The sequence below is a fragment of the Eumetopias jubatus genome, unplaced genomic scaffold, assembly GCF_037043125.1.
Source record: "Eumetopias jubatus isolate StellerSeaLion01/CBP00866 unplaced genomic scaffold, mEumJub1_p1.0 scaffold_4, whole genome shotgun sequence".
Lineage (NCBI taxonomy): Eukaryota > Metazoa > Chordata > Mammalia > Carnivora > Otariidae > Eumetopias > Eumetopias jubatus.
The window spans coordinates 114,738,456-114,764,043 of record NW_028274810.1 but is presented as its reverse complement, the minus strand read 5'-3'; the positions used below and the strand labels follow the sequence as shown (position 1 = coordinate 114,764,043).

General features: G+C 39.7%; 1 protein-coding gene across 1 annotated transcript in view; it reads left to right on the top strand.

Annotated features, from left to right (window-relative positions):
* KHDRBS3 (KH RNA binding domain containing, signal transduction associated 3) overlaps positions 1-25,588 on the top strand; it is a 172,107-nt gene that overhangs the window by 78,722 nt on the left and 67,797 nt on the right. Inside the window, exons 3-5 of the mRNA XM_028105648.2 lie at positions 989-1,105; positions 7,017-7,163; positions 18,819-18,958. Coding sequence (XP_027961449.1) covers positions 989-1,105; positions 7,017-7,163; positions 18,819-18,958 — 404 coding nt within the window. The remainder of the gene's footprint in view (positions 1-988; positions 1,106-7,016; positions 7,164-18,818; positions 18,959-25,588) is intronic.

Genomic DNA, 25,588 nt, shown 5'->3' with positions numbered 1-25,588 from the left:
TAATCAGAAGTCTTGCCAAAGAGAACAGTTTCCTTCCTGGTCAATAGGGCTGACTTTCTTTCTGGGAACAAGAAGTATTCATGACTTACCTTAATTATGGTAAAGCTTTTAAAAGTTGTGTGAAATTCCTAATTACAGTCCTTTCATTCAAGATATATTTATTGTCTTTTCTGTGTTAAGCATGGTTCTGATTCATTTATATGGACCCATTTAATCTTCCTAACAGCCTTATGGGGGTAGGTTCTGTTGTATTTCACGGTTCTCATTTTACGGATGAGGAACCCAAGGTACAGAGAGGTCAGGTAACCCAGTTAACTAGCTGGGTTACTCAGCTGGTAAATGGAAAAGCCAGGTTTTAAAACCATGGCATTGTAGCCTCAGAGTCCATACCGTTAATGAATTCACTTCTGCTGTGCTTGTTAAATTAAGAACCCTAAGAATCAAGACTCATTAATTTGTCAACATTTTCATAGCTAGTTATATTGGAAGAGATAGATGGATTTTGTCATAAAGCTTTGTGAGCCACCAAATGCTTGAGGACTCATCTAGGCCAGTGCACTCCCTGGTTGACTAACCAAGGCTCAAGTGCTGAGGTTAGGTGGAAGGACCCAGACACTCCATAGTGACCAGCCTGGAGCACCTTACATCTTCCCCACCTACATCCTCATCTTATTAGCACTGTGCATGGTTGAAGTCAAATGTGTGTTAAAAGTGTCAGGATAGCAACCTAGGATTTCTGGGAATTAGCTTAATTTATAATTTGTGAAATCTAACCATCATTGAAATGATTGGTTTTTACTTTACGACTTTTAGCCCTGTTATATATGGTTTGTGGAAAATTGTACAGTGTGAGGCATATAGCAGGAACTTAAATATTTGGCATTAATTAGTGATGTGTAGCATACTGGAGTGTTTACTGACGTTCAAGATTAATAAATTACTTGCAGATATGACTGTTACAATTTTGGTTTGTTTGTTTTTTCCCTAGTTCAACTTTGTGGGGAAACTTTTGGGTCCCCGTGGCAATTCTCTGAAGCGTTTACAAGAAGAAACCTTGACAAAAATGTCCATCCTTGGGAAAGGTTCCATGCGAGACAAGGCAAAGGTAACATTCATCATAGACAATGGCTACTTTGGAGACAAGTTGCATAATGTACTTTTAGATTATCCATTGTATTAATACAAATTATATTAGAGCTTCCTAGGATTGCGAATGAAATTATATGAAAATGTTGTTTAAGGCGATGAGTTTGTGGTACTGTGTAGAAAACTGAGTCGCTTGGACCAGTTTCAGAATATATGGTGTCCTCCATGTACATCTGTAACTATTACCTTCATTTGTAAAATGCAATAGCAATGCCTGTGGTTTCGACTGTAGAAGCAATACCTCATAGAAAGTACAGTGATACTGAAATTACCATGAAGAGAAAAGTTATCTGCAGTCTTAACTGCCACTGTTTGCGTCTTAGACGAGTTCCTGGGGGCCTTTTTTCTATGCCTGTATTTGAAATAGTTGAGTTTATAAAGTATACACGTGGATTTGCTCTTTTTGCCCTTCATTTGATACCCTGTACATTTTATCAAGTTAAAATTGATTTTAAATATTTTTATATTAAATATTTAATAGTGTCTTCGTGTTCTCACACACAGTAGCTCTACTTGGCTCTATTCCTTCTAACTGCCTTTTTTTTTCTGTAATAAGCTAAAATTACTGAGCTTTTTTATTGATCACTTTCTTAAATATACCACTTCTGAAAGAAGTTTTCACATTTCATTATTACATTATTCTCCGTTATCATTTTGTTGCTCTGTCACTGTGAAGAGATTGATGTCACTGAAAACCAAACCCACATTCCGTGGCCACTTTCCATGAAATGTTGAACAATGATTGTGTGAGACAAGAACGTTATTTAGACAAAATGCAGCCTCCTCTCACACACAAAAAAGTCCATCTAAACAAAGGCTTTTATAATAAAAAATGGCTGCCATTTGTTTGTCGAACAGCTACTGTGAGTGCATTGCTCCGTGTTACCCCTAGAAAAATGGTGGAAGATACATAACATTTTCCTTACTTTACCTGTAAAAAAACTGAGATTTAGAGAACCTGAGTATATTATCTGTGTTAATCAGGGAAGTTAAATTATTTGATTAAAACAGGGCTATTATACTCACATGGAGTGCTGTTTAAAAATAAGATTCCCATACAGCCTTTTTAGGGTAGAACCTCAAAATGAATTTTCAGTGGGTGTTTGGAATGATTCTAATGTGTGGCCAGGTTAGGTTAACTATTCACTAAGCCTTGCTGTCTCAAATGATGTTATTTTGATTCCCTGACTCATCTGTTCTGGCAGTTGGAGGAAATGGAACCGTATATTGGTCAGTTGGTCAGAAATTTTGTATAACTTGTAGGAAACTAACCCATCCTTGCTGATATCTTAATTAGGTCTTCAATAAGGCCATCTGGTCATGAAGTACATGATGTGACCAGTGAAATTCATCAACATACTGCTTATTTTGTTTGTTGTTAAGGGAGTTTTTTTTTTTTTTTTTTGGTCAGTAGCAACATTTTGTGGCATTATGGTGGCAGTGATCAGGGCATCCACAGATAGTTTCACAGGTACAAAGGAAGGAGGGAAGACAAGTCTTTAGCTGGATTATATGTCCAAGTGATAACAAGTGTCTGGCTATCCACTTAATGAACAGGATTCTAAATATGGTCACTTTGCTATCAGGGCTTGGTGGTTTTTCCAGATTATGTTGTCATTTTAAGGGCTGTCTCTGCTGTTGGCATATTGGGCATTCAGCAGTATAGTAGCTAAGAATCCTTTTCAAGGGGAGTCTGTGTTGTGAAGTAATATGTAACCTCTCTGTCGCCACAGGCACTTTGTTCAAGTGTCTTGAGTAGCACTGAGGTGGCTGGGCAAGGAGGTGCTTTGACATCTACTAAAATGAGTCCTTTTGTCTCCCTGGTCGCTGAGTGCTTGCTCTGCATTGCATGAGGCACCCTGTTCTCTTACACACGCAGTGGGTCTAGGCTGCTTTCCTAGACTACTTTCCAGCCCTTCACTAATCCTCTCATTTCTATGTCCTTGACCACATGGGTCTGAGAATCATTATAGAGGTTCTGTAAGTGGCTGATCATTTCCATTCCATCAAGACACCCAGGAACTGGGGAAGTAGCATACATTTGGGGTTTACAGTCCATTGAGGTGCTGTCAAGGGACAGGATGAGAAGTCCTTTATCTCTTGACCCTGTAGACCCACTGTCATCAGTGGCCCTCAGTGGAGAAGCATTTGCTCAGAATCAAGTTTGTTAATCCTCAGGCTTTCTGGGTATTTATCTTATCAGTGCGTAGTTGCTCTAGTAAAAGGCCCCAGATCCTTGGTGGGAAGACAAAGAGGAAGTGTCACATGTACACAAGGAGGTATTCATAGTTATTATTAGCTTTCTTATTCTCTGCATCCGCGGGGCAAGCACGGATCTGATCCTAGGCCAGGAGGTCATACCGAGAAAAAGTAATAAAGCATGACACCTGGGTGGCTCAGTCAGTTAAGTGTCTACCCTCCACCCAGGTCATAGTCCCAGGGTCCTGAACTCGAGCCCAGTGTCAGGCCCCCTGTTCTATGGGGAGCCTGCTTCTCTGTCTCCCTCTGCCCCTCCCCCCAACTTGTGTGCACACTCCTCTCTCTCTCTCTCTCTCTCTCTCTCTCTCTCTCTCTCTGTCTCTGTCTCTCCTCTTGCTCTCTCCCTCAAATAAATAAATAAAATCTTAAAAAAAAAATAAAATAAAGCCAGAGAATTTTCATCTTTCAAGGAACTACCTTGGCTATTCAAAACAAGGTCGGAAAAGTTTCACCAGACAGGCTTCTGCCTGTTTGGAAGGCTCAGTTGGGGCTTCAACATTTGAATACTAAGGTTGTTTGAATCCTCCCAAATGTTGCCAATCCAGTGCTCAGATCTTCACTGTTCTCCAGACATTTTCCTAAACCTCACAGAAGAGGTGGCTGGGCAGTCTACTGTCCTTCAGCAGCACGAAGGCTTCAACTCTGCTTCTGCCTGTTGGCTCCATAAGCCTGTGGCCATAAGCAGTAAACCTCCTGGCCTACTTCTGGCTCTTTGAGACTTGAACTCGTAATGTCAAATCTTGAGTCTGTCATTTTCTTTTTAGAACTCTTCAGTACAGTTTCACCCTACTCCCCCTGTCTTGTTTTCCTCTTGTGCGTCATACTGTGGCCGGCCTCTGCCACATGTGGCCATCAGTCACACCTTCAGAAGCATGTCACTGATGTCACCACAGGTGATAATTCAAGTAACAGGTTTGCTGTAGAAGTGGAGACCACTGGTACTCTATGTCCTGTGCTGCAGTCAGGTCCTCAGTGCCTGAACTCTTGAATGCTGATCTCTGTTGATCCTTTTAGTCTGCAGAAATTCTCAGTTAATAATGTTTATTGCTAAAGAGATTTCCATTACTATTAAAATCTCATCTTTTAGCTTTTTAGAGTGTTCACTATAGAGTGTTCACTGTCTAAATTCTAATGAGACCGTAATTCATTTTGTTCTTGTATTTTCTACATTGACGAAATTATGGGAGTCATTACTGACTTGTATCAGTTGGTTATGTAGCATAATAATCACTTGTAATGCTATGGTCTTTTGAGCCTTCAGTTTGTGCCAAGCATGCTGGCTGTTTTGCCCTTATTGTCTATATTATAGAATAATAGAATAATTAATACTGTAGTCATCATTTATTGAGTGTTTATTATGTACTAAGCACAGTTCTAAAGACTTTTTGTGTCTTTAAACATGAAACTCCTTTTTTACTACAACTTTATATTACTAATAACTCCTAATCACTGTTGTGATAACTCCTTTATTACTACTCATTGAGCAGTAGATAGTGTACTGTTAACTCTGCACTTAAAATCACCTCTTCAAGATGATAAAGTAACCTGTTCAAAATTATACAGTACGTGTTGAATTTGGGATTTGAAAGCAGAACTCCCAAGTGAAGTCTGTGTTCTTCCCCAAACATCATGTTGCCTGTTCTTGCTAACCCAGGACAGAAGCTCCTCGCTCTGTGGAGATGAGTGACAGCAGGCTGGGCTAAGAAAGCCTCTCTCCCCATTTGCGTCTGGGGTAGCAACGGCAGAGTGCTGCACTGTGAATCACAGTTACAAACTCTCATTAGTAGCCTTAGTGTGATGCTGTATTCTAATAGGGAAGCAATGCTGAGGTTTATACTTATAGTTTATACTTTCAGAAGTGAAATGCTGTAGTGTGATGCTGTATTCTAATAGGGAAGCAATGTTGAGGTATATACTTATAGTTTATACTTTCAGAAGTGAACTGTTGAACATGAAATTCGACTTTATGAAGTTTAAAACTTCAGCTCTGAAAGGCAGAATATCAGATCAAGTGATGGAGAGTGTTCTGATAGAACAAATAGTCTACAGTTGGCCTAAAAGAATCGTGCTTTTCATATATGACCAACTTTGAAGGAAATGCAGAGGGTATTGTGGTAGCTTATATTTGCTCCCCTTGCTTCAAATATTTCTCCTTCTTTTCCTTCAGTTTCTGACCTACTTTCCATAAATGTGAAGAAAACTAGCATTTATCAAGTCCTGGCACGTGTAAAGCAGTGTGCCGGGCAGTACGTATGTGATCTCCTTTGTCAGGCATTTACGGAAAGTTGGTCCTTTCCTCTTCTCAACAGTCCTGCGTTAATATACTTATGTTAACACAAACTTGATTTTTCAAATAAAGAGTTCATCTGTCTGAACAGACATACCTGGTGTCTCGCATGGCTACGATTTGGGTATATCTGACTCAAAACCCCGTGTTCTGTCATGCTCTATATGTAGATCTCTTTGTTCTTTAAAAGAAGTCAAATTAGTGAAGTAACACAAGTTGAAGTCTTAAACGGTGAAGTCAAGGGTGCTTGTGCGTCTTTGACCTCTTGGCCTGTGGTGGAATTAAAAGGTGTTGTTGCCAGGAGTTCTAGGGTTCTCCTTCTCATGGGGTTGGTATTTTAGAGAGGCTAGGAAGGTTTCCCCCCATTTTGGAAATCACTCTAGGTGTAGGTACCTACTCTTCTTAATCTGTCTGTCTGATTTGAATGTTGGAAACAAAGACTTTTAAAAGATCCAGATTCTGTCATTTTCCACTGTAATGAATGCTAGTTAGGAGAAGATAATGGACCAAAATTATTTGTCTCTTGCTGACCGATCTAGGTTTTTTTCTCCTCGTTTTCCCCCCTGAATTTCATTATGCAAACAAAAAAACTTTAATGTGTATCATAATTATGTAAAATCATGTAATAAAATCTTTCATTTATTTTACTTACTGTTTTATCTTCAGATACAGTGCCTGGCATGTAGAAATGTTTTTTGAATGAATATATGAATGAGCAAATGAACATAGAAATGAGTAAATAATATTTACCTATTCTTTCAAATGTATTTGTTGAGTGTCAGCTATATACCAAGCATACCTTTTCTAGACAAGGAAAATGAGCACCAGGGAAGACAATCATGGTTTTGTTCTGTTGCGATCACCTCCAGTGAGGAAAATTAGATAATAGTCAAGTAAACAATAGATATTTTAGGTAATTTGACAGTGGAAATGGTTTGTGGCAGCATCACAGATACTCAGCGTAACCCGTGTAGAGTGAGCTTGGGAGATCAGCTGGTCTGACCAGGGGTCTGAGCAGCTCCTGGAGGGCATCGGGCTGGGGGGACAGGCGGAGACAAAGCAACCAGAGCACACAGCAGAGGGTCTCCCCCTAGGCCAGAGGTAGGGGTTGAGACTCATCCCAATAGCACGAAGCCTTCAGTGTTTTCATAGAAGGTGGGAATGGCAGGATCAGATTTGTATCTTAATCCTTCATCCTTAGGGTGGTGCTTGCCATTGAGTGAACCTTCTGTGACAGCTGCATCCGGATCAGCTCTGTACACAGAGCATTCCTGTTTCTTTTCTTATAAAGATGCCCTTTTAAGCATGGCTTTTCTTTCTTCAGGAAGAAGAGTTGAGGAAAAGTGGAGAAGCAAAGTACTTTCACCTCAATGATGACCTCCATGTTCTCATTGAAGTCTTCGCTCCACCAGCAGAAGCATATGCCCGGATGGGACACGCACTGGAAGAAATCAAAAAGTTCCTCATTCCTGTTAGTACAATTTTCCTTGATAGTTAATGTGCACTTCAAAGTCCTTCCTTTATTTTAATCCTTGGTAATTTTTAGCAGTAAGTATTATTTGCACAGCACTTTGTTAAAAGTGTCCCTGTGAATTGGCATTTTTCTTTCTTTATAAATGAGGCAAGGGATTTTTAAAGAGATTAGATAGTACTGGTAAGGCTACCCGGCCAAGAAAGTTGAAGAGCATAATCACTAGTTCATGTTTTGGGACTCATAAGTCCTAAGCCTTTTTGTGACACTAAATCACCTACAGATCCATTGTTCTCCAATATAAGTGCAGTAGTGCCTTCCATGCAGCAAGCACCGTGGGTGGTGTTGGACCAGCAGACATAAATAAAGGCAGTCGCTGCCCTGGAGGACTATGTAGTGTAGGGGGAGGGAGCAGCGTAAGGCAATGATTTCAGTGTAGCATGGTAAATATAATGACAGACATATGCATAAGGAGCACGGAGAAGAAAGGGACTGTGCTGATAGTTACCTGGCTTTTGCCAGGTGCTTCATGCTTTGGTTTTTTGTTTGTTTGGTTTTTGTTGTTTTTTTTTTTTAAGATTTTTATTTATTTATTTGAGAGAGAGATCACAGTGGGAGAGGGAGAAGCAGGCTTCCTGCTGAGCAGAGAGCTGATGCGGGACTGGATCCCAGGACCCTGGGGTCATGACCTGAGCCGAAGGCAGACGCTTCACCGACTGAGCCACCCAGGCGCCTCTTATGCTTTGTTAATGTCACAGTTGCTGTTCTGTTTTTACGCTTCCCAGACACTTTGACATTGCTAAGAATGTGATAATTTAAACAGAATGTGTCCCTACCTCCATTATGAAAGTTAATTTAGGTTTTTTATATAATTTACGTGTACTAGATTTTTAAACTGAAACATTAAACGCTTTGGCTCTTTAAACAGTTTATTTAGAGAAGCTGTCATATCTGCCAAACAGCTGCCTGAGGTGAGACTGTCTTCAGCAGTCCCAGGTTGGTCTAGTAGATTGACTTACCTACCACAGCGTATGTGTCATGACTATATTACCTGTGAGGAAAACTGTTGAATTTATAGGGAAAGGATATTTTAAGTCATGATTGCCTTGGAAAAGCTGAGACATGGGATTGTATTAAGTCATTTTACTTGGGAGCTGAAAATGGTTCAACTTCCTTAATTCCCTCATGATGATCCCAATATGATGCCAATATAATGATCCATTTATTCACTTATTTTTTTGTTTTGTTTTGGTTTTTATAGAGGAGGGAGAGAGAGGTGGAGGGCCAGAGGGAGAAGGGGATAATCTTAAGCAGCCTCCACACTCAGTGCAGAGCCTGATGCAGGGCTCGATCTCACAACACTGAGATCATGACCTGAGCCGAAATCAAGAGTCAGAAGCTTAACCAACTCTGCCACCCAGGTGCCCCTACTCATTTAGTTTAGAAACAAAGTTTTTTAGTACTTTCTATGTGATAGATACATGGGAACTAATAAAAGACATTCTTTTATCTGACCCTGTGGAGTCTATGTAATGGAAGAGACAGATAAGAATCAGATATTCATACAAACAATTATAAAATTGCTACTCTGACAAGACTGAGGAGAGGTCTAATGTCTTAGTGGTCATTCAGTGTGGACTGGGGAGTGCTGACCTCGCCACGTAGGCGGCCACAGGACCTCCCGCCCCATCCCCTCTGCACTCCTCCACCAGGACATGGATCTGACTTCTGTCCCCTTGAGTCTGGGCTGACCAGGAGAACTCTTTGCTGAACCGAGGGTCACAAAGATTTTTTGCTGTTTTCTTAATATTTTATAGTATTAGTTCTGTCATTTTAAGTGTGTGATCAATTTTAGGTTAATTTTTGTGTATGGTATGAAGTTAGGATCTAGGTTTATCTTTTCCTATGTAGATATCCAGCCAGTTTTGTCCCAGCACCGTATGTTGAAAAGAAAATCCTTTTCCTATTGAACTGCAACGCCATTGTTGAAAATCCACTGAACATAAATGTATGGATTAGTTTCTGCATTCTCAGTTCTGTTCCATTAATTTATATGCCTGTCCTTATGCCAGTGTCACGCTCTTAATTACTTTAGCCTTCTAGCAATTTGGTGTGAAATCCAGGTTGTTGATTCTTTTTTAAAGAAAAAGTTCTATTTCAAAATTGTTTTGGCTATTCTGGTTCCTATGCATTTCTACATATATTTCAGACCAGCTTGTCAGTTTCTACAAAAAAGCCTCCAAGGGTTTTGACAGAGGATTGAATCTGTAGCTCAATTTGGGGATAATTTCCATCTTAATAATACTTAGTTTTCTAGTCCATGACTACGAAGTGTCTCTACTTCACAGATTTTTTTTGTTTCTTTCAGCAGTGTTTTATAGTCTTTAGGGTGCCCGTCTTAGACTTCTTTTGTTAAATTTATTTCTAAGTATTGTACGCTTTTTGATGCTATTGTGAATGGAACTTTTAAAATTTCATTTTCAGGGTGCCTGGGTGGTGCAGTGGTTGAGCATCTGACTCTTGGTTTTGGCTCGGGTCATGGTAATCAGGGTCCTGGGATCGAGCCCCACACTGGGCTCCGTGCTCACTGGGGAGTCCGCTTGAGATTCTCTCTCTCTCTCCCTCTGCCCTTCCCACTCAGGCTCTCTTTATCTCTCTCCCTCAGATAAATAAATAAATCTTTAAAAAAAATTTTCATTTTTAGATGGTTACCAGGATATCGAAATGCAGATGATTTTTATACACTGATCTTGTATCTTGTGACTGTGTTGGACCATTAGTTCTAGTGTGTTGTTTTGGTTTTTATGGCATCATTAGGATTTTCTACATATAGAATTATGTTATCTGTGAATAAAGTATGTTTTATTTTTCTTTCAAATTTTAATGTCTTTATTTTTTTATTTTTATTTTCCCTTATCACACTGACTGGAACTTCAAACGCATTGTTGAGCAGGAGTGATGAAGATGGAATATCTTTGCTTGTTGCTTTTCGTCTTTCATCATTAAGTATGATGTCAGCTGTTAGGTTTTCCTTGCTGCCCTTGACCTTGTGGAAGAAGTTCTCTTCTGTTCCTGGGTTTTGAGAGTTTTATCATGAATGAGTGTTGGATTTTGCCACGTTTTTTTTCTGCCCCTTGAAATGCTCATGTGATTTATCTCCTTTTTTTTTGTGAATAATAGTATATTGCATTAGTTGATTTTCAGATGTTAAGCCAGCCTTGCGTTCCTAGGTGAAATCCCACTTGGTCATATTACATTTTGCTACACTTGATTTATGAGTAGTTTGTTGAGAATCTTTACATCTATAATCATGAGGGATGTTGGCTTGTCGTACAGTATTTTTATAATCTTTGTATTAACCCTTACATTTACCATTTCTGGTACCCTTCATTTCTTTCTGTGGATAGAGTTGCCATATGGTGCTACCTCTTTTCAGCCCAAAGGACTTCCTTTAGTCTTTCTTATAACCTTGATCTGCTACCCCCAAAAATTGTTCTGTTTTTTTTCAGAATGTCTTTATTTCCCCTATATTCTAAAAGATAGTTTATGTAATTCCTGGCTGACAGTTTTTTGTTTCAGGTGGTAGAAGGCCGGTCTGCTGCTTTCTGGCCTTCATTATTTTTGATGAGACGGAATCCTTAATGATTTTGTTGTTTTGTGCATGATCTGTTGCTTTTCTCTTGCTGCTGTCACGATTTTGTCTTTCTTCTATTTTCATTAATTTGACTGTGATTGTGTATGCTTAGCCTCCTTACTCATTAAGCTTTGTGGATCCATACGTATACATTTTTCTTCAAATGTGGGACGTTTTCAGCTATTGTTTCTTTAAAATTTTTTGCCTTTTTCTTTCTCCTCTGCTCCCATCAGTCCTGGATTCCCATGATTCGTATGTTGATACACTTGACAATGTCCCACACGTCTCTGCAGCTCTTTCTCTTCATCCTTTCTTCTCTGTGTTCTTGACTGGGTAATTTTAATTGGCTTATCTTCCAAGTTTGCAGACTCATTCTTTTGCCATCTCAAATCTGTCTTGAACTCCTTTGGTTAAATTTCATTGTCGTTGTTGTGCTTTCTCTTCTTTTTTTCTTTTTGTCTAAAATCTCTCTCTCTCTCTCTCTCTCTCTCTCTCTTTTTTTCCCCCCCAACATCTGCGCCTCTCCAAGACAGTTCTTCCTACTGCTCGCTCGCTTGCTTGCTTGCTTTCTCTCTCTCTCTCTCTCTCTCTCTGCGTATGGGTCACGTTTTCTTGTTTCTTTGCATGTCTCTTAGTTTTTTTTCTTTTTTTTTTTGAAAACTCCACATTTCAGATAACATAGCACATTTGCATTCTGATTCATTTTAGTCTCCAACGGTGGTGGTTGTTACAGGTTTTTCTTTTCTTCGTTTCTTTAGTCATTTAGTTGGACTAAATCTGCAGAGTCTGTCTACTTCATGATTTACGGCTTTGTTCATTTTTTTCCTTCTCACTTTTATTTTAAGCCTGCCCCGCTGGGCACGTCTTCTGTGTCAGCATTGCTCAGACATCACCAGTGATTAGTCAGAGGCTGCGCTCACACACCTGTGTTAATAAGGCTTCTGCCCTCTGCTGATGGAATTTTGGGGGAGCACCCGTAGACTAGTCAGTTGTCACATCTTCCCTGGCCTTTACTGTATTTGTGATCAAAGCTTAATCCCTGCATCTCCTTTGCACATGCCCAGAGTCACTGTCAGGGAAGGATGTGTGGGGAGCTGTAAGCTCTCTCCAGTCTTGGCTGTACGTGTGCCTAGCCTTCCATTCAGCAGACATGTGCCAGATGTCAAGGCTCTCCATGGCTGTTAAGTGTCTGGCTAGTCTGCCAGGTCTGTTGCTTGCCCCACCCAAAACCTGAATATTAGGATTGCCTGTTCACTGGACTTCTATGTATTTGCTACCAAAATTGTTACTGATATTGACAGTGCTGTTGGGTATGAGGGTTTTTCACACTTTCTTCCAAATTAAGTGAACTTCCTGTTGCAGCAAACTATTGGTTTTCGTGTCTTTCCCCAGCGGTAGAACTGACACAACATCTGAGCTGGGGAGGAGGGATGGCTGCGTCCAACTCCCACTTGTCGTACCTGACATGAATAAATTTACCATGTTTTCAATTTGATATGTAACTTCAGTCAGTTCCCAGAGTTCTGAAATGGTTGTTTTTAACTGTTTAACTGTGTGGTCAGCTTTTATTGTTGCTTTTTATGGAAAGGCTTTGCTCAGCTCCTTGTTTAGCTAAACTACAAGTCCCATATTCTCTCATTACATTTATTTTTTTACATCTTAGATTATTTTGGACCTCTGACCATATGAGAATGTGTAAAATTTCCCTTCATTCTTTTTAGTGTCTGCATAATATTCCATCATATGCATGTTCTAGAATTTATGTAATCAGTCTTCAAATAGTGAACATTTATGTTATTTCTTATAGATTATAATACAGACATTGATCCCAGGATTAATCTTTGACATAATCATTGGCATATTTGGGCAAATATATCTGAAGAGAACAGTCTTGGCAGAGAATCCACTAAATTTCAATGAATTATTTTTAATGATTCCAATAAAATAAAATTAGAAAAATAACTTTTTTCCCATTCTCTAGGCTAACACACTTAAGTATGTTCTAAATTTGCTAGATAATAAAATCCCATGTATACCTTTGTAATTAGAATTCTGATCACTTTTCCACTCTTCACAGTTGATGACATGTTAGAATTAGTGTGATAATATGCTCACTTTTCTGATAGGAAGTTAAAATGGTAATTTACTAATGACTAGTTTAAAATGTAGAATTATCATTTAGTCTGTGTGCTAGCATATGTCACTTGGTTTCCCTCCTGATTTCAAATCATCATATTAAAGACCGAGAAAATTGTAACTACAATGATTTTATCTGTAGTGCTGACAGAAACCGTCATCTAAGGTTTCAAAAGGTTGTCTGACATCACGAAGCTGGTGAGTCCAGTTGGTTAAATTTAGGCTTAACCCAAGATGTGTTGACTCAGATTCCATAATTGGTTTCTAACTACATGGTCTGTCTTCTTGAAAATGTAGTTTTACAAAGATTATGTTTAGCTTTCATTCTAATTTTTTGACACCATTGTAATGACTTTACTTAGAGCAATTTCTTTTTCCTTTTTAAATTTTTAATGGTATTTTTGGATGCTATGTTCTTTTCCCATGAATCTGTTTTTGAACCACATTCAATTTTGTGTCACACCTCCTAGCACTTTTCAACAGGGCAAATATTTAGCATTTATGTAGCACATTTTATTTAGCATGTGCTTTGCAAATAATTTATTAATCTTCACACGTTTTTAGTAAAATGGTAAGGAACATATTAATCGGCTTGTTTTAGAGAGGTTGAAGTAATGATAGATTCAGATGAGTCTTTTGAGATCGTAATACCCTAAATTTAAAGTTAGAGAAAGAACCTCTATCTGCAGGAAAGCCTAGACTCCTGGTTCTTTGCCTCTCCCACTAAATCATAGCAGGTTGAATTTGTCTTCGTTTCCCTCCTCTGCAAGTGTTTGCTTTTTATGGTTTCAGCTTCCTCTTGACTTCCTTTTCGACTGGTGTTCGTGCTATTTTTCCTCTTCCACAGTGCCTTCCATACAGGTTTCAAGTCATTTTTTACACTCTGCTTTTGAAAACTAAGGAAGAGATAGCAGATTTGTTTTTATAAATGTACTAAGTCTATTTCATATTTTAAACTCTAAATAATTCAGGAAACTGTTGCCCCTGAATCTTCTGTTCACACTCAGAAAATTGTTGCTTCTATCGTAAGAGCCTCCCTTCCTCGCTCAAGCGGCTGTCCCTCCTGTTCTCTTTGTAGAGCCACGCAGCTGGAAAACCTGCCTGCCCACACCCCCTCTTCCTTCCCCTGAGATGGATTCCAGCTCCACCCTTCCCCAAATCACCATTGCTGAAGTCGGTATTGGCTTTACTGTTGAATCCCATGGGATGAGTACCTGGCTGCTTGACAGAACGTGAATGCAGCACTGACTTGCTGTGGCTTTCACACTAGCATGACCTCCGTGTCCTTCTCAGGCCCTTGTCTCCCCTTTTCCGTCTCCGCCACGCGGCTCTCCTTCTGTTACTTACGTTGATGTCTGGAGCCCTTCTCTTGCTCCAGGAACATGCCCCAAGCAATTCTGCCTATTGCTGACATTTGTATGCAGATGAGTTCTTGCTAGAGGTCCCCACAACCACCTTCAAGCTCAATAATTCTCTAGAAGGACCCGCAGGACTCAGAAAATCGGTTAAACACTGTGATTATGGATCATCTCAACAAAAGAATACAGATCAAAATCGGCAAGAAAAGGAGCACAAGGCAAAGACCAGGAAAAGTCTGGGCTTCCCTTCCCAGGAGAATTACATAAGGACGCATTTACTTCTTCCAGCAATGATGTGTGACAACACACGGGAGGGGTTGCTAACCAGTAAGGCTCCCCTGCACCACGGTGTGCACGGTTTTTATTGCGGACCGGTCACGTATGCATACAGCACCCCTGTACCTGACCTCAGCTACTCCCAGTCCAGCACCACCATCCCACTTCCTGAGCCAAAACAAAGGTTCCCCACTAATGCCATTGCTAGGGCAGACTTATCTGTCCCACAGTGGGACAGCATGGCCTCAAGCCTACGCATACAGAAACTCTCTTAGCAGGCAGCCCCCTCCGTGAGCTTAGAGGTTATCTTCTGGGGGCTGGCCACACGCCCGCCTTGATGACGGGCCCTGTTCTGTGCTGTGTAGGGCCTGAGTAACCCTTCCTTGTCCACTTCTGTATCTATATCTTTAACTTCTAAATTTCCAGTTTTTGTGTCTGATTGCTATGGGACATCTCAGTATTAATATGTCATAGACCATTGCATATACAACCTGTACCAAACTGATTACAACATGGTACCACTGTTATTTATCCTTCTCATTTTCCAGATGCCCACTGACATTCTTGACTTTGCTGATATACCTCCCCCCTCTAGGATATTACCATTTATAATAAAATTAAACATAAATAACACCAAATCTATCTTTCCTCATCCTTCCTGCCACTTCCCTACTCCAGGTTGTCTTTACCACATACTAGAATTATGAGTTTCCATCTGGAATTTCTGCCTCTAGTGTGCTTTTTTCCATTTAATATCTTTATGGAAATATAAATCACATAGCATAAAATTCAGTCCTTTAAAGTATACAATTCAGTGACTTTTCGTGTATGCATAGAGTTCCACAGCTGTCACAATAACCTAAGACCATTTTTATTACCCCCCAAGTAAACCTCGTAATGAACAGTGACTTCCCATTCTTCTTCCTCCCTAGTCAACCACTAATTGGCTTTTTTGCTTTTTACACAGCCTTTATGGAGATATAACTCACATACCCTACAATTCACCCATTTAAGGCATACGGTTCACTGGATTATTGTACATTCACAGTTAGGCAGCCATCACCACAGTCTGTTTTAGATCTTCATCGTCCCTCAGAGCAGCCCCATACCTTTGGGCAAGCACTCCCCATTCCAGCCCCCTACTGTCCCACTTCTCTGTCTCATGCCACCCGTAATTTGTCTCTATGGATTTGCCTGTTTTTGACATTTTGTGTAAAACGGAACCATTTGTGTAGTCTTTTGTCCTACCTTCTTTCACTTAGCATACTGTTTTCAAGGTTCATTAAAGCTGCTCTTTATTGCTGGATAATATTTGATTGTATGGGTATGCCATGTTTTATTTGTCCATTTTTTATTAGTCTAGGACTTTGGTTGGGGTTATTTCTATTGTTTTAATAATTCTATTATTTTTTTGGCTATTATCAAGAATGCTGCTGTGCACATTCATGTACAGTGTTTTGGGTGGATGGATGTTCTCACTTTCTTGGGTATGGCCTAGGAATGGAATTATTAGGTCACATAGTAGCGCTGTGCTTAACATTTTTGAGGCAGTGTTAAGTGGTTTTCCCAAGTGGCTGGACCAGTTTTCATTGCCTCCAGCAAGGTGTAAGGCTTCCATTATCTTCAGTGTTCTCCTTGTTATTATAGTACCACTTGTTAAAGAGACTGTTTGAATATCAATCTATAGTAACTTATGTCTGGGCTCCCAATTCTATTTCATTGATCTTTATGTCTACCCTTTAGGCCAGTACTACACAGTCTTTGTTACTATGGCTTTGTAGTAAGTTTTGAAGTGGGAATATATTAGTCTTCCCACTTTGTTTTTTTTCTTAAAATTGTTCTGGATATACGAGGTCCCTTGGCTTTTCATATAAATTTTAGCAAAGAAGCCAGCTGGGATTTTGATAGGGATTTCCTTGACTCTGTAGATCAATCTGGGAGGTGGGAGAGCAGGGCAGGGATATTGTCATCATAACAGTATTAGGTCCTCCTATCCGTGAATATTGGGTATCTTTCCATTTACTTAGGTTTTAAAAAAATTTCTTCCAACAGTATTTTGTAATTTTCAGTGTACAAATCTTGCTTTTATTTTGTTAATTTATTCCTAAGTATGCTGTTCTTTATGATACTGCTGTAGTGGGGTTGTTTTCTTAATTTTATTTTTGTATTGTTCATTATTATTGTAAAGAAATAAAATTGATTTTGGTATATTGATCTCATTATATCCTGCTACCTTGTGTAATCTGATTATTTAATGTTTTTGTGGATTCTTTGTGATTTTCTATATACAGGATTATGTCATCTATGAATAAAGGTTGTTTTAGTTCTTCCCTTCCAATCTGAACACCATTTCTTTCTTTTTCTTACATTATTGTCCTGACTAGAACCTCAAGTATGATGTTAGATAGAAGGGGTGAGAGTAGACATCCTTGTCTTGTTCCTTAGAATGATTCTTGTACTTTTTTACTATTAAATATGTTGACTGTGGGTTTTCCTAGTTTATTGAGTGTTTCCATCATTAAAGTACTGGATTCTTCTCTCAAATGGTTTGTTTTTTCTGTATTAAAATGACCATTTTTTTGTTCTTTATTATTATGGTATTACATTAATTGTTTTTTTTATATTAAACCAACCTAGCAATTCTGGTGTAAGTTTTACTTGACTCTTGTATTTCCCCCTTTTATTTTGTTTATGCTGCTGGATTTGGCTTCCTAATTTTCTTTGAGAGCCTTTGTATCTTAAATTCATAAAGATATTCGTCTATAGGTTTCTTTTCTTGTAATGTCTTTGTCTGTTGTGGTACCCAGACAGTACTGGCTTTATAGAAACAGTGAGGAAGTACTCCTTCCTCTTTCATTTTTCTGGAAGTTTGTGAAGGATTAGCATTAATTCTTAATTAATTATTTGTAGAATTCACCATTAAAGTCTTATGGGCCTAGGATTTTCTTTGCAGGACATTTATTGAGTATTAATTTAGTCTCTTGGCTTATCTGTCAAATTTTCTGTTTCTTCTTAAGTCAGTTTTGGTAGTTTGTGTCTTTGTAGGAATTCATCCATGTCTTTCTGTCATCTTAGCTACCTAATTTGATGGCATACAATTGTTCATAATATTTCTAAAACATAAACTTAGATATGCAACTCTCCTCCTTAACACTATTAAGTGCTTTTTAGTACCTTTAATTTTAAACCTTTGAAGTTATATTTAAAATGACTTAAGGCTTTGTTTAATTTGGTTTCTGCTTTTCTCTCCACTTTGAGACCACCCCCCACACACACACATACACACCCCAAGTCATTCTTAAAATTCAGCCATAGAGCACTTCTTCCTGTTCCCTAGACACCATTTCTTTAGGTCTTAAACTGTGCTTTTACTTCCAACTAGAGTACTTTATTACCCCTTTTCTGGTATTTAGTTCATACTCACCCTTAGATGACACTTCTTATAGAGAAACCTGCTCTTATTGCCCACAGCTGAGTTAGAGGGCTTTCCTTTTTGACCATTTAGACCTGAATTTTCCTTTTATTGTGAAACAGATCACACTTTTATTTACTTATTGTATGTCTGTCTTGATGACTCTTGAATGGGGTTAGAGATATTCAGGAAAGGAGGAATCAAGGAGGACTATCAGGGTTTCTCAGTTCAATATTTAAACAATAATGTAAGATAACAAAGAGCAAGTTTCCAAGAATAAGATGTTTTGGAAATGGTGCATTTTTGGAAATGGTGCATTTTTCTAGTATAATATCCAAATGGAAATATACAAGAAGAATGTGTACATGTGGTTCTTAATTTCAGTAAAGCTATGCTGTGGTATGTATGTCTTCCTGCTTTGTCAGGTTGTTTGCTCTTCAGCTGCAGGGACCCGGGCTTGCTCCTTGAGCTCTGTTAGTGGCCCTTCACAGATCTCAGTAACTACTCATTGAATTGAGTTGTAAATAACAATGCCATGTGTCTGTATATCGTATTTTAATTTTATTGTAAATATCTTACTTGGAAAGTAGGCCCAGCCGAAGGAGTAATGGCTGATTGTAGAAAATTTTAGTTTGGGACAAATCCTGTTTTGTTTTGTTTTTTTCCTTTTTACAACAACTTATTGATGCATTTTCATTTCAACAAACTCGAATCTTATTTTATGAATTCAACTATTTTCCATGCCCTTTTTTTCTTTTAAAACTTGTTTTATTCTTGTCCTAAATACTTTTGTATTTTTCACAAGAGGTGAATTATGCTGTCTTCTGTCTTCTGTGTAGGACTATAATGATGAAATCAGGCAAGCACAGCTCCAAGAACTAACATATTTGAACGGTGGTTCAGAAAATGCAGATGTACCAGTTGTTCGAGGGAAACCCACCTTGCGTACAAGAGGTGTACCAACCCCAGCAATAACCAGGTAGGTGTAATTAATTGACTTAACTTTTTTGTTGTTAGAATAGGGTACCATGGCAACAGTTTTAATGTCTGCTTTCTTAGTAGTCAAGCAGCTCTATCAGTGTATCAGTACAAAGCCTGCATGAATATATTCAGGCATTATGATGTCATAATTAAGGGGATTCACTTTGCTTGGACTGAGATCTTCTTGGGTTTAAATAGAACCTGTACCACTTAACTGGCTGATGACTGTAGACAAGTTTATTTATCTCTCTAACATTAATTTTTTAATTTTTTAAAATGAAACTTGTTTTAAAGTAATAGCATTGATATGGATATTGAGGTCCTGGAAGCATGTGCCTTCCCCATTGAGTGTAGGATTAGGCCAGCTCTTTGCCACATCTCCAGTGTTGAGCACAATGTCAGGCACCAAGTGAGTATCTAAAAGCCTGTTGTCATTTTATCCATTGAGAATGCTCTGTGGTATCTGAAAACTCCTCAGCAGGTCCAGGTACACAGAATTTTTTTTCTGTCTTTGGATTGATGACTATGTTTAATATGAAAAATGTTTTAATGAATTCATAAGACTGTTTAAGCAAACCCATATATTGAGATATGACTATCTCAGATTTATTTGAAAATTTTTAATTTTTTTAATCTTTGCATCCAAAAGAACTCTGTAGAAAGAAGTAACACAGATTTTTCACTGGTGACTGTATATATTTTTTCAGATAGAATTTTGCGTGAAATAATTTAAAATAGCATTCTTTTATATCTCCAAGTTCATTTTGGTGGAATAAAAAGTCAGTTTTCTTTTCTTTTCTTTTTAACATTTTATTTATTTGAGAGGGAGAGAATGAGAGAGAGAGAGCACGAGAGGGAAGAGGGTCAGACTCCCTGCTGAGCAAGGAGCCTGATGTGGGACTCGATCCTGGGACTCCAGGATCATGACCTGAGCCGAAGGCAGTTGCTTAACCAACTGAGCCACCCAGGCACCCCCAAAAAGTCAGTTTTCTTATTGAGTGTTGCTGATCAGTGTATGGTCAAAGAGAGCAATTACAAATAGGTGTTATTGCAATGTAAAATAAACAGATCTGTACCAAGGGGATTTTCTCTATAAAAAAGGCTAATAATAATGGGATCGCTGTTGATGGTTTAATGAAATAATTTATTTAGGTGTTCAGTAAATGGTAAATCCCTTTCATTTCCATTTCTTCTACCATTGAATTTACTTTAAATCATAAGAAATTACAGTTGCAACTTGATCATTGTGGGGTGTAGGGGTACTGACCCCTTGCATAGTCAAAAATCTGTGTATAACGTTTGACTCCCCAAAAACTTAACTAATAGCCCACTGTTGACTGGAAGCCTTACTGATAACGTAGTCAATGAATACACATTTTGTATGTTATATGTGTTAAATACAATACAAAATGTTGTATTATTAGAATAAGATAAGTTTGATAAAAGAAAATGTTACTAAGGAACTCATGAGGAGGAGAAGATGCATTTACACTACTGCATTTATTGAAAAAAACCTGTGTGAAAATGGAGTCGTGCAGTTTAAACCTGTGTTGTTCCAGGGTCGTCAACTGTACTTGCTTCATTAGTTTCCTGTGGCTGCTGGGATGAATTCCCACAAAGTTGGCGGCTTTAAACAATAGAGATTTATCACTTCTGGGGGCTAGATGTCCAAAATCAGTATTGGCCAGACCACAGTCAAGGTGTTGGTGGTGCTTCCCCCTCTAGAAGAGAGTCCTTTCTTTGCCCCTTGCAGCTTCGGGTGCTGCCAACAAGCCTTGACTTGTGGCCACATCACTCTGGTCTCTCTGTCTGCATGTTGATTTCTGTCATGTCTGTCTTCCTTCTCCATTTGCTTCCCTCTTCCACATGATAGCATTTAGGACCCACCTGGATGATTCAGAGTATTCTCCCATCTCAAGATGCATCCGATAATCACAACTGCAAAGGCCCTTTTTCTAAAGAAGGCAACATTCACAGAATGAATCTCCTGGACAGAGGGCGTAGAGAAGAGAGCACACTCGGTGCCACTGTTGAGGGCACTTTTTAGGAGATGCTGTGTTCCTTAAACCAGATCTGTCATTTTGACTAAAGATAATTTCTGATTTCCCTGTCAGTTTTTTTTGTGTGTTTGTTTGTTTTAAGATTTTATTTATTTGTTTGTCAGAGAGAGAACGAGAGGGAACACAAGCAGGGGGAGCTGCAGGCAGAGGGAGAAGCAGGCTCCCCATGGAGCAGGGAGCCTGATGCGGGGCTCGATCCCAGAACCCTGGGATCATGACCTGAGCGAAGGCAGACGCTTCACCGACTGAGCCACCCAGGCGCCTCTTGCTGTCAGGTTTTAAATTAAGTTGAAAATGTTATGAACAGGTGAGGAAGGCGGAAGCTTTTTGGTTTTTAGATTATAATATCTGGAGAAACACCTCTGTCTGCCCAGATGAAAAATTATTCCTCTTGATGACGCATATACATTGCTTGCCATTGAAAGCGTTTCCATTGTCTTGACAGTGAATATTGTCTTTGTGGTGGAGCGTGGCTGGTTAGCGCTCGGCACTGGGCAGAGCACTTTACACACACCCTACCCTGCCTTCTTTCCTCCATTTGATTATGGGCTTCCTCAGTACAAGATATTCCAAATACTCTGCTTTTTTACAGCGTAATATTCCTCTTCATAGAAGATGTACTCAGAGCCCTCCTGTATTCTTTCTTAAGGCCTCACTCTGTTTAGTCTTTATTGATTACTTTGCCATATTTCCTGTGTGTTCCACCCCTGGCTGGCAACTGCTTGTTTCATGAAGTTGGTGCTCGTGTCCTTCTAATACCTTTGTTCTCATTGTTCCTCTGCCCACAGTTCTGTAACCCGTCTCAGCCCTTCACCTGTTCACATCCTCCTTCTCTTTGTGTTTCACACCAAAGCTTATTTTAACACTTCTACTGTATCTACTATTGATTGCTTTTCTAAGCATTTACAGATATTAACTGGTAATTTCTAAGCATTTACAGATATTAACTAGTAACTAATATTAACTACAGATATTAACTATTAATTACGCCTCATATCAACCCTGTGAGGGGGGCACTGGTGTGTTAACTCACCATTTCACAAGTGAGGGAGGTGATGACTTGTCCAGGATTTGTAGACCCTGGTTCCACAGTCCGTGCCTGTCCCCTGTCTGTGATCCTCCCCTTGGATTTCATCCAGAGTCGGGCTTTCTCCCATCCATTCTGCCACTGCATTTCTTCCATAGAGCTTTGATTCTGTCACGTTTACTGCGTTTTTATTGCAGCCCATGATGGCACCTTTAATACAAGCTATGGTGAAAATACTTTTATGTTTTTTACTACTTTTTCTCATTAAATCACATATAGTAACTTGCCAAACTAATATGCACATCTCCCAGAATAAAAATAAATGGATGTGGAAATTAGGACAGAAAGTTACAAAACCCTAAGGGTGAGGTTAGTACACCAGAGTACAGTCGCAGAGTTGGTCTTCGAATTATGCTTTGAGCTTCCTTGTAACTCAAGCCGAGGAAAACATGGGCATCAGTTCACACTGTCTCAAGGTCTAAAAAGTAATAAAACAGAAGACAGATGTACTCATCGAAGCCCAGGGCCTTTTGGTCCTCAGACCTGCGAGAAATCGCTCCAGTGCACAGTCATCAGTGTATCTTTGCCATCTCCAGTCCCTCAGTACACCATTTTGATTTTACCTCTGAAATAAACCTTAAGTCTGGTTTTCATTAATCACCTCTTCCATCCCCCCCTAATCTAGCCACACTGCTCTTCCACTTTTCATTTTCAGTCTTTAATGACCTGTTAAAATTAGATTTTGTCTGCTCCCTGCCTCAGTTTCTCTGGTGGCTCCCTTTGCAGCTGCAAGAACACCCAGACTTCCTGCTGTGCTCGACAACACCCTCCTCTTCATCTGGCGATCTCCCTGCCCTGTCTGAGCTTGTGGTTTTCTGCACTGTGGCCAGGCTGGTCTCCTAACTATTTGGTAAACTGGCCAAGCTTATTTCCCTCCCAGGCCCTTTGCATTCGCTGCCCCCGCTGCCCCCACCTTGGGACACTTTGTCTGGGCATCACGTTGTAGGGAGACATAGGCACGTGTCTGGGAAGCCTTACTGATCACCTTGCTGAGAGTCATCGTCCCCCAGTCCCAAAGCTCGGGTACAGCATCCTGTCTCGGTCCCTTAGTAGCATTTATCACACTGAATTCTGCCTTTTTTATTTGTTCACATTTTCATTGGCTTCTCCTCATTATAATGTAAACCCGTAAAGGCTCTTGTGTCCCTAGGACCTGGCGTAAAGGATTCACTCAGTAAATAATTGTTAAGTGAATATGGTACAATAGCAAATCCTTCAGGCTCTTTTTGATCAAGTGTCAATCATTTACAATATTTTGTGTTAATGTGGTTCGCTGTCCCATGACTGAATGTACTAGGGGATTAACTTTGTGGGAATGGTCACACAGTTGTCACCATTTTGGAATTTTAGACTGGAACAAGTTACTGCTGGAGTCTTCATGAATGTTCCCCACTGTTACCACTTTAAGATCCTTTTCTGCTGAAAGATGTAAATGACCTAAAATTAAATCCTGCAGTGGGAAGTAGTACGTGTTTTAATAAAGCCTTCGTTTCATTTCAAATGGGAGAACTAAACATCCCCCTCTGTTAACTCAGGAGGTAGGGCGGTTTCCTTACTTCTGGTCTGTCCTGTGCATGCCTCCGAAACACTGCTGAGAAATGTGGTGTCCCCTGCTCTTCACGCAGACCCCGCAGAGAAGGAGGCTGTGGAGGTGAGGCCACTCCAGGCAGCACGCTTTGGGCAGGTCCTCCCCGCCACCCTGACCTGCTGCCCCGTGGTCTGGCTAGGTGGTCTCGAATCCACGGGGATGCTCCCTCCACCCTTTCTTCAAAACAGCTGCCTTGTTCTGTGTTGCTTTTCTCCTGACCTTTACTCTGGCCGTCTGGCCCTTCCTCCCAAGTAGCTGGCAGTCTTACCTTGCCTACATTTGAGACCAGAAGCAGTAGGAAGAAGAGTGGACCAAGCAGGTGAAGCCTGCCTCTTTGAGGAGTGAAAACATGTTCATCAGTTCTGGCTGCTGAATGTGGTGGTTTTGACCCAGGACATGAAGCTGACACAGTGCTCAAGGCTCTTTATAAGCTTTCATTAAATTGGGGACATTTTCAGCTCTGGTTTCTGTACATTTTTTCCCTGCCCTTTCCTTTCTTCTCTCGTGGACTGAAGTTCCACATTAAATCTTTTGGCTGCATTTCCCAAACTGTATGCCAAGGTGCTGGGGTGCTGCAGTGTTTCCCGGGACCCCTACAGTCCTCAGCATCTCATACATACTGCTTGAGCTCTCAGCTTAAGGTAATTGTTTGTACTTTCAACATTAAATTGTGCCCCACTGATATCCTTTCTTTGTAAAACCAGCATTTTGTCAGTTTCTGTGTTAAACAACAAGTGGCCACAATTCCTTTGCCTCTAGGGCACTACATAACTTCTCAAACGTGAGGTCGTATAGGACAGTCACTCGCGGGTCCTCATCTACACTGATTTCCACATGGTTTCACTTTTTGTTAAAATCGATTGTGAATGATATCATAGATGCTAACGGTTGTTTTAGTGATTGAAAATGATGTATTTTCCCCCATAGTGTATGAAATTATGAGAATGTTATCAGGAAAACTGAATAGTTAATATAAGAGTCATTATTTATATTTCACCAGTATATGATATGATTTGTGTTAATCTACCCAACTATATTAAAAATCCTTGTTTTTTTTTTTTTTTTAACTAAAGATACGGGAAAACGACAATATATTTCTTTTTCTACTAGCCCACATTATAGACATTTTCTATTAAAAAATAACAACACTTTCTTGGGATGTAATTTAAATTATTTGATTCCCTGTTGGACTTACCTTCTCAGGACATTCTACCACCAAACTGTCAGAAGAGAAGTCACCCTCCTCTCCTTCCTTCTGATCTAATAAAAACCTAGGCATTGGAACGTCACACATGTGCCCCACTTCCCAGGCAGAGAGTAGTAGATGACTTTCCTGGGAAATTATTTCTCTTCTTTTCTTGCCATAAGGTTCACGGATTTCTCCTACTGAGCTGCTCCCTCCTTCCTCGGTATCCACTCGCTTTCTGTTCCAGTGGTCCCTGAGGGCATATTAGTGAGTGGCTATACTGGAGTGGATTAAGGGGAAACAAAAGGAGAAAATGGAAAATGTGTGTTTTCTTTTAAAATCATGTTATTTTATTTATTTATTTATTTTTATTTATTTATTCGAGAGAGAGAGAATGAAAGATAGCGCGAGAGGGAAGAGGGTCAGAGGGAGAAGCAGACTCCCTGCTGAGCCGGGAGCCCGATGCGGGACTCGATCCCAGGACTCCAGGATCATGACCTGAGCCGAAGGCCGTCGCTTAACCAACTGAGCCACCCAGGCGCCCGTCTTTTAAAATCATTTTAATAGGCTTTGGGAAGACAAAAGCCAAGGCAAATAGTGTTATAAGTAGTGTGAGAACTTTGTACGAAAGCTTGTAATTCCAAAGCCAGCCAGGGGCTAGCAGGTAAGAACGGCAGCTAAGCGCGGTTCTCTTGGTCACAGCTTGG